This window comes from Gavialis gangeticus, unplaced genomic scaffold, assembly GCF_001723915.1.
Source record: "Gavialis gangeticus isolate Ggan-Ray unplaced genomic scaffold, GavGan_comp1, whole genome shotgun sequence".
Lineage (NCBI taxonomy): Eukaryota > Metazoa > Chordata > Crocodylia > Gavialidae > Gavialis > Gavialis gangeticus.
Window position 1 is genome coordinate 55,657,139 of NW_017729034.1, and position 9,966 is coordinate 55,667,104.

The 9,966-nt window shown below is 41.0% G+C and overlaps 1 protein-coding gene across 1 annotated transcript in view; it reads right to left on the bottom strand.

Moving 5' to 3' along the window:
* Positions 1–5,077: 5,077 nt before the first annotated feature.
* TSNAX (translin associated factor X) overlaps positions 5,078–9,966 on the bottom strand; it is a 39,699-nt gene continuing 34,810 nt past the window's right edge. The window contains exon 6 of the mRNA XM_019527372.1: positions 5,078–6,992. Coding sequence (XP_019382917.1) covers positions 6,615–6,992 — 378 coding nt within the window. The 3' untranslated portion in view covers positions 5,078–6,614. The remainder of the gene's footprint in view (positions 6,993–9,966) is intronic.

The window sequence follows — 9,966 nt, forward strand, 5'->3', positions numbered from 1 at the left end:
CAGACAAGTGACATCATGTCCTTGTGTCCACCCGCTCCCCTCTCCATCCACTTGTCTGTCTTATTATAGGAACAGAACTTCTTTTTTATTCTGTTTGTTCAGTGCCCAGCACAGTAGGACTCAAGCTTTGTTAGGCCCTACAGGCACTAACATAGTACAGATAATTTTAAATACGTAAAAACTGAATGACAGATGTGAGAGATTACCTTTGCATTTTCTGCGCATGAGTAAACAGAGGCCTACTGCTTAGAAATAACAGCAGAGATTAGACAAATATCAGCTTGCCTTTAAGGAAAAGGTTCTTCATATCTACACCCTCATCTTCAGTTGGAGGGAAGCAAGGATAGAAACAGATGTTGCCTGATTTCACATGTGTGCCGCCATACATTTTTTTAAGGTGGCACAGATAGGGAGAAAATAGAGGTGCATGACCTTTGTCATACCCTATCAGTGACTGTGACAAAAAGTAGTGTAAAATAGTCCCACCTTATTGCAGCAGATGCCTATTTGCTCTGTGGTGGGAGAGGGCAGGCAGCCTGGGCAGATGTTCCAGGGGGCTTGAGGAACCTAATCCTGCACACCACAGGAATTCTTGTGCGGGATCAGGCCCCTCAAGCTCTGGGGGTACCTGCCCACTGGCAGGGACATGCCCTGGGGAATCTCAGGGTGCCTTTCTGTAACCAGAGAGAGTCCATGTAGGTCTTGGCATGGAGGCATAGGTCCAGGGGAATCCCTGGTGCCCCATGCTTCCACACCAGGACCCACACAGCCCTCTGCCTCCAAGATGGGATCCTTGCCAGGTCCCAAGCTGATCCATTCTTCCCATGGAGACATGAGTTGGGACAGAACCCAGTGTGAAACCTGGCAGGGGGGCACAGGGCACCAAGGGACACAGGGAATTCCCAGGCAAAGGGAGCACATTGTCTGTTGCCTTGCATTGGGCCCCTGTCTGATGAAAGACAACAGGCAACATGTGCTTTGCCCTTTAAAACAGATCAGCTGTAGTGGGACTCGTCTGATCTGCGTCATTTGGTGACATCTGTTTTTATACCAGGACACACCTACCAAATGCTTTCAGCAGGGGAGGGAAAAAAATAAAATCACAATTTCTAAAAAGAATAGTGCCAGCATGCAACTATTACTATTGATATTAAAGAACACAGACGACAGTGGTCCTCAGCCCTGTCAGACTAAAGGCACCCCTCAGAAAATGTCACCTTCATTTTCACTTGTGTTTTGACTACAGAAAAATAATAAAGCAATTCTGCTGCAGCAAAGAACTCAGGACCACAACGGGTCAGAATTGTTTTAATACTATGGATTCCTGTGTGAATCCTCTGGGTTATCTTGTGAATAAGTCTGCATACCTAACAGTGTTAACGTAGTATGGTGTGCCGCAGTACCCTTGAAAGGATCTCCTGGTTGAGAATCACTGGCCTACAGTACAGAAGATCCAGCTCACACAACCACAAGTATCAGCCACACATTTGGCCCCTGCCCCCATGAACTTACATTCCATGGACACAGGAAACCAAGGGTAGAGAGAGGGGAAAAAAACACAATGTACAAACCTTGGGGCTTGTTTTAGAGTTTTTAAAATGCATCACCTCTCCCAAGCTGAACACATGTCTGTTCACTACCAGCTAACAAATCTATGAAATCTGTTAAATACCTGTCATCAACAATCTTCAGACAGGACATGAGAATAGTAAGATTACCAGCTAACAAGTTCCTCTGCTATCGTGATAGAAATAGGTCTTAAGGAAGGATTGAATGGGATCAGTAAGGGCCTGCCCATTTTTCCAAGGAAGTATGGAAAGAGCAGCAGAGAACTACAGAAGTGAATAAATGGGAGTATGGTCCAACCAGGCAGGCATTGTCGCCAGAAGGACAACATGCAGGAGAATTGAGAAGTAATCTGACTGTTTGCCAATCAAAGACAGAATCTACCTAACAGAAGCCTCCTTATTTAAATGATGAGGGAAGAGTGTGAAAGTAAAAGGGAAACCACATGCGGTTAAGAAAAAAATTCCAGAAAAGCATATTAGTAGCTAGCCTTGGAAATGGACTAGCAAGGGCTCAGAGTTCAGATCTCAGGTGCAGGTGGGCATAGGACTACCAGAGCAGCAGAGAGGAGACATCACTTCACTTCTGGCCAGTGTTCAGGGCAGCACTGACTAGCTCTAGCAGAAGATGCAAGCAATCCTCCTCTACCAGGTTCTGCAAACAGGCCTTGAAAAATAAAGGTGAATCAGGTAACAAGGGGAAACAGATGGGAGAGGACAATCTGAAAAGCATTTCCCACATACGCTCACTCTAAACTAGAAAAAAAACACCTTCCATGTCTGCCAAACTATTTGTTTTGGCTTGCAATGAATACAAACCAAAAAATAACCAAGTGTTGTTTACCTGCTTTATCAGCCTGAGCTGTCTACTCACTGCCACATGGCAAAATGGTCAGTATAGGAAGTATGCAAGCTGAGGAGAAGACCAGGCCCGTCCTGCCAGAAACAAGAGCTCTCTCTCAAAATGGAGCACTGAGCTAAACTAACCTTTATTCCAAATCCAAGAGATAAAGGCGCTTGCATTGACACATTTCACCCAGGACATCTCCTAAAACTGTAAACAACTGAATCACAGGTTGTCACAGCAGTTGGCTCAGGAGCATTGTGCAACTCCTTCCCGCCAGCTGGCCAGCAACTGGGAAAAGAACCAGCAAGGAAAAAGAAGAATAAGAAATGGGGGAGGAGAAGCGAGGAGGAAACAGACACGCAGACACAACAAGAACGGGAAAGCACTAGTAACTGTAAGCATTTTTATATTAAATGCTGGTTTCTAAAAAGATTAGACATGTCTGAGGTTCACATCAAAGACTGACTGCCAAACTAGAAGAGACAGAGGAGGTGCAATCCTGTAAAGCCCTGCTCCACATTGGTAACTCCTGTTGACTTCCATGGAAGCTGCAGGCTCTCAGCATCTCAGGAAGTCACTCTCCCCATTTTAGGGCCACACTTCAGGCATTCATGTGGAGGAAGTGGGGGAGAGGGGAGCCTCTATTCTTCTGTCATGCAACGTCACTTAACCCCATAAAAATCTCTATTTTTTGAGTTGTCAAGTGGTTTCAAGTGGCATTTTTAACTTTCTGCAAGCCATTCCTATTGATCCCAGCTTCACCTAATTACACCTCAACCAGGCAATCTCACTTTGATCAACCAAGCCTATCTTGCATCTCACTCCAGTCTTCCCAGGTACCTTGAAACCCTTGGCCACTTGTCCTTACAAACAACCACCTCCTCTTACTACTTCAGTTCACTTCCCTTCCACACACCTCTCTTCCTCCTATCTTTTGGACTCCCTTCAACTGTCTTTTCCCAACCCTGACAACAAAAGTTATCATAATGGTTTGAATGTTTAGAAACTTTAAGTTTTTGCTTTCAACTAAGAAATCATACGTTCCATATAAACCTTCCTCTCCATCTCCTTCCTTCTACTTGCCTTTCTGGCTCTGTTTTGTCTAAGATTATAAAACTTTTAGGGACAAAAAACAACTATCTGCTCTATAGTCTACAAAGCACTATACGTATTTCGGATGCCGAATACATACCCATTTGAAACAATACAGGTTTGATTTTGGTGGACTGGACTACAAGCAGAAACAACATATGTGGTCTGTCAACAGGAAGCTGTTCTCTTGCATAACTTCTCTGGTAAGGGAAAGCTAAATATGGTTGAGTCTATTTTTCCCCCCAGTGCATGTTACTAGACTCTGTATAAATGTGAACCCAAAAAGAAAATTCATTTCTGAAAAGAGGATTTTAAAAAGGTAGATGATTTCTAGTATGCAAAGCAGCCCTTCATGAAACATCTGCTATGACGTCGCTTTATTCTGGCTCCATCCCAAGTATATCAATGGCTCCATACATAGGAATGGGATAATTGCCACTGCTTGTTTAGCAGCTTGTTTTGCTGATAAATGTCTGTCACTTTTGAAACAACTACAGTGTAATTGTTTTAGGGGGAAAATATTTCCTTGAGCATGAGGTTTGCAGGCCATTAGCTATTTCCCATCTGTCATAGTGCTTTACTATACCACATGCATTTTGTTCTTGACGGGAAATTACTTGTGGCTTTGACTTTCTGGGCAGGAGGACCTTAAGAGGCTTAAAAATCACGTCTGAAGTGATTTTCAAAAAAATACATATTTTCTGTAGCCTCAGAGACAGTTTATTCCAATCTTCAAATTGTTAAAGCCAATATATTTTTGGCAGGAACTCAAACAGTCCTCAGAGACTTTCGGAAGGAAAGAATTGCTCCTTTCATATTCAAAGCCTCCAAAGGGATGCAAAAGCCATGGAGAGATGGATAGTACTAGTGCAGTAGCTGTTTTGACAAGTACGATAGTCATTCTGTACTCATTTAGCTAAAGCAGCAGCTTGGGCTTTAGAACTTTTTTTTACTGAAAGGGGGAAACATTGCCGGGACCCTAGAATTAATTTCATTGTCTTCTTTTAAAATGTGACATGGAATTATTAACTCACACCTGATAGTTGCCAGTGTGTACAGAAGAGACCTCTAATATATCAGTCTCACTAGCCATTATCAATGTCTGCTTCAGACAAGCGCATTTTCCATGCAGAAAACTTCCCGCAAATTTGCCCCTAATAAAATGTGTAGTACCATATCCTCATCTACTTCATCATAAACTCTAGATGCCAATATGCCTGAAAATTGGGTCCTATATAGCAACAAGCAACCAAAACCAACAGAGGAAAAGTGAACAGATACTTGAAACAGTTGGCACTATTCATCCCAGGGATAAACAAGTCAGGCCATGTGAGTGCCCCACATTTAATTATACACTAGGCCAAAATGTAGCCTATTTAATGAACTGGATAAGAAACAAAAGGGATCCTAGGTTGGGGGATGCCACTTATAATGTACAGGTAAGGGGGCCAGGTCAGAGCTTTGAGTAGAATACTGAATTATAAGAGTGGATATAAGAAAGAGGGACACACTATATTAGTCACATGTTCTCAAATAGGACTGATGGATAAAAGTAGTAATACTCATTCAGGGATATCAATATAATTACTTTTATTGTAAAAAAAGTATTAAACATTTGGAAAACACACTCTTTTTTAACCCACGAAATACTGCTTTACAGAGAAACAAAAAACTGTGATAAACCCTACGTAATTGTTCTGATCAATACATCCATGATTCAAATTACCTTGGACATGTCATGCTCATGAGAAAAAATACTGGCAGTATCACAGCATATGGAAGTGGAAATAAAAAAAAACCCAAGCAACAATTTCATTAGTACTTGAGGGGCTTATTTCCTGAAGCTCATTTTTTTAAAAGCATGTTATTTTATCTGCCTTATTTTTATCCCTCCCCCTCTAATTTCTGTCTCATAGATGCACAAGACTCATTTCTGACATATTGCACCACTCTGTTAAATATAATTATCCAAATTCTTCCTTCAGATATGCAATTCAATCCTACTGGTGTCCCTCAGGGCACCATAAATACAGTAGAAGGCAAAATTCTCCCTACTGTCTGGAGCTTTGTATCTTCTTAGGATACAAGCATACAGCCAGCACCCAGGAATGCACATTATGTTCTAGCATTGAATTATCCATGATAAGCATCTTTGTTCAGTACTGTAAAGGAACTAATACAACCAGCAATCCAGCAGATCCTGCACCCGCTAAAGCTTTTGTTTGGAAAAAGAACAACGATGAATTCCTGTACTTTTTTTAAAGGATTTCTAATTGATGCCAAAACATTAAGGTTCCAAAGTAACTGAACTAGCAGAGATGAAATAAAGCTGCGAGTTCTGAAATGGTGGGTATGCAGGGACATTTACCTGGTCTACCAGTTTTTTTTATTAGCTATCAAAAACTATTTTAGCTGTGAATGTTAATCAGACAAAACTAAGTCACAGAGCACTTTTGGCCATGCTTCAATTTCATGTCCAAAGAGACAAAAATTTATGTTGAAGATAAATGGGATAAATTGGTGAGACGGTATCAGACAAGTATGCCCCAATGAGCCTAGTAAGACCTTCCGAATCTGGGTTCGTTCCCTCTTGATTCAAGCAGAAAGCTGCTACTTTTCAAACCTGTGCGTCTTCATTCTAACCTGGGTGTACTACTTTATCTCTGACCTGAACACAAAAAAGTGTTTACTGAGGAATGTGGTGCAACAGGAATCCAGGGGTTATGTGGCATCACAAGGCAATTTTCAATCTACTCGAAGCACCACTTGACCACTGACAATCAGCTGCAATGGCCAAGACAGCAAGGAATTAATTTCTATCTGTGAAACACACAGGACAGTGAGAACAGCAGTGACATTTGGCTATTTTTGACAACACACAGAAGGGGAAGAGAGGAAATTTCCCACCAACAGAAAAGATTCAAACACTGTACATCATGTAAAGAATTTTTTTTTGGTCACAAATTTACCACTGCAAACAATCTTACTTGTTAGATAAAATGTTACTACATAAAAGCTATGACAAAGTCTACTGAGAACAAAACCTAAATATTAACAAGTTTCCACCTCTACAGTTCAATCACCTTAAGGGCTGTGACAGTCTTGCTATTTTAGGAAAGACCCTCTTCTCGGTCCATCATATCAGCTTTGGTGGAGAAAACATCAGCCAACATGTGCTTTGGGATTTCTGAGCCCCTCACTTTTAATGTATAACAAGCATTCTCTACTTTGGCTAGACTCTGTTTCAAGGTATATAGCTTCTTAGAGACTTCATAGGGTCCAGTATTGCCAATGTAGGTAAAGCCATCATAAATCTGACGTAAAAACTGGCTCAGTTCAAAAGGGGTGTCGATATCACCATTTCCAACGCTGCTGATACACAACCGCATCAGCTCTCCTGTTAGATCAGCCACTCCAAGCAGGTAATCTACAGGTGTCACCTTCAGGCTCCAAGTGTGCTGCTGCTTATTATGGGAATTGGAGGAGGGCTGAGGACAGAAGAGAACACGAAACAGTACAGAAAAGAAAGCAAAAGGTGACTTTGTGACATCTTAAACAAACACAAACCGATTTAACATAATATAATCTCATTTAAAATAATCAGTCAGGAAAACTAAACCATGTGGCACTCCCATATAGTGGCAAGAAACCCTTCAAAAACTCTATAGACTAATTTACCCTTCCACATAACCATAAGGTATCACCTTCACTTTTGAGATGAGAGAACTCCAGCAAAACACATTACACATTTGTAAACCCTGAGGCCAGCAAGCCCCAGGCCTATAGCTAGTATCTATATTTGCACACAGAGTTACTGCATGCATGTGAAACCCTAAGTATTTATTTACATTTACATTTTTCTGCACAAGCCTCAGGCCACCACATTTCAAAGTTTGTCCCTGAACGACCTGCCTGAGGTTAGCTAAGTAGTCAAGATGAAAACCAGGGATAGGAAAAATGAATTACACCATTTTGTAATAAAATCCTGACTTTTAAAGCATACTTAGCCTAAAAAATTGGGCTCCGGAATAAATAGCTGTATTGCTATGGAATGTTATTCTAACCAATTTTTCTATAAACTTTTCAAAACTGATTAATACCTAATGGAAAAATTTATCAAAATTCTATGAAGAAACAATTTAGCTTAGAAACCATGTAGTTTCTCTGCATATACAGCTCCATATCCTTTCTTTTCAAGACATCTATGGCATATAATAAACACATTTTTGCTTTTAAGTGTTCATCCCCTCATGCTAGTTATTCTCCATCCTCTGTTTATGGCATCAGTTTGTTGTGTAAATATATATATCACAGGAGGGGTTCTCTTCCAAAAGAGAGGATTCATTCAAAGATGGTTTCTATGTAGGCATCTTTAGCAACAGAGCACATGAGAAATATTAAATGTGATTTACAATACAACATCTTCTAAATGAAATGCTCTTCTAGGAGCTATCTACTGCAGCCAGCTGGACACTGGGCTCCTTTACGTAGGATTGCCAAGCTCTCATACTGACAGCGCAAACTTGAAAAACAATTATTGTGATCAGAGATAGTAGTTTAAGGCTGACCATTCTGAAACATTTCAAGATGTTAGGACATCATGGTTTCAGATTGCTCAGTGAATTTATGTTTCCAGATGTTAGCTCCTTGCTAGAAAAGCTTGTTTACTGCTACAACTGTATTTGAATCCTATCTGCCTGGAAATGTTATGCAGCTGCATGCTTGAGTTTTCTAATGAAAGGATTTTGTGGGGATATATGTTTACTGCAGTTATTAAACAATCATTAATCAGTTTTAAACAAGTTCCTCCTTACTGCATAGACATCATATGCAGTGATTCATTCAGGAGAAAGGATGTCCACCAGTGAAGATGTTCATTCCTTCCACTAATATACAGATGTCTTTGTACAACTGGCACTCAGTAATGCTGTGTGAAAGTGACAGCACATTTCCAGGAAATTCTGCAAACGTTTTCACGATTTTGTTTTATGCAATTTGAGCCTTTCAAACATCATTTTCCTTACAAAATCTCAGTGACAATTTTGAATGAAGCTGCGTGCAGAAGTTAACAGGTATTTTCATTTGGAGGCTGAAGGAGTATAGTGGCTGACAGTTTCTTCTCCTTTGTGTCTTTTAAAAACGTGCTGAAAAGCAGACAAGAGTCTGAAACACATGATCCTATGAACACTTTGGGGACTGAGGGTGAAAGAAGTGGAATTTGTGGTGGATAACACTGTCATGAGGGGGGAGGGAGCCAAGAGCTTGAAGGTTGGCAACGGTCTTTCTTGCTGCAGAGAGAGAGAGATGCCAGTGGTAAAATATTTTCAAAGAACGTATTTCTTCACTGTGCAAGGGATGTCTTCTTGTCCAGATGATATTACAGGAGTACCCTGAAACTCCAAAAGCTGGTTCTAGGTCCCCTGCAATTGCCTAACTTGCGGTGGCATATAGCATAATTCTAACCTCAGATTTCATGTTACATTTTCAGGATCCTGTAAAAACTGTTCTTGTCATTGATGCAGTTTACAGTGTCACACAGTTTAATTTCTATGAACATTCAGATATAATGTGCTAGCTGCAGTTCCAAGAAAGCTGCCCATTTATCCAAAAGATAAAACCCAATTAAGCCTCCAGAGAAATATGTGCACTGCAACCCAGGTTACTGAAGAAAAAAAAAATAGTACTATAAACCTGGCTATACAACTGGCTATTAATGTCGGATTTCAGCCTCCATAGTCTGCTACTGACCACCTGTTTGACAGGATAACTTTCTTGTCATTACAAACTTGTTCAGTCATTCTCTGGATGTAATGCTAGTATCACTTCATAACCTGCCTTTGAAGACTTTTCCCCTTTTAACCTTTGGTAAAGACCTGGAACTGTTACTCTGGTTTGCAACAAACTGAAAATCATGATCACTGCTATTATTGTCCATAGCAGACCTTTCCATGTGTAGCTTGACCTTTTTCTCTTGCATTTAGGAACAATTCTAAATGCAGGAGAAGATTCAGCCTACCTTACCTGCCTACTTAAGGTTTCCAAAACTGGAATATTCAGGCAAAGGTTGCATAAGCAAGATGGCCGCACTGTATTTTGGTCACAGGCAAAATATCTCTTGCTTGGGAATGGGCAGGAGGACAGGACAAGCAACAAATGGAAGCTACTGTATTAAAGTTAAGGAGGACTGAAAAACAGTCCTGCAAGGGAAGTTTTAAGATTTACTGTAGGTGAGATAGCGGTGAAGGGGAAGAGGGAGGACCCGGGAAACTATAGGCCCGTCAGTCTTACCTCAATCCTGGGGAAACTCTTTGAGAAGATCATCAAGGAACACATTTGTGATGGGCCGGCATCAGAAATGATGCTCAGGGGCAATCAGCATGGATTTATTAGGGGGAGATCATGTCAGACCAACCTGATTGCCTTCTACGATCAGGTCACAAAGGCCATGGATGCAGGTGTCGC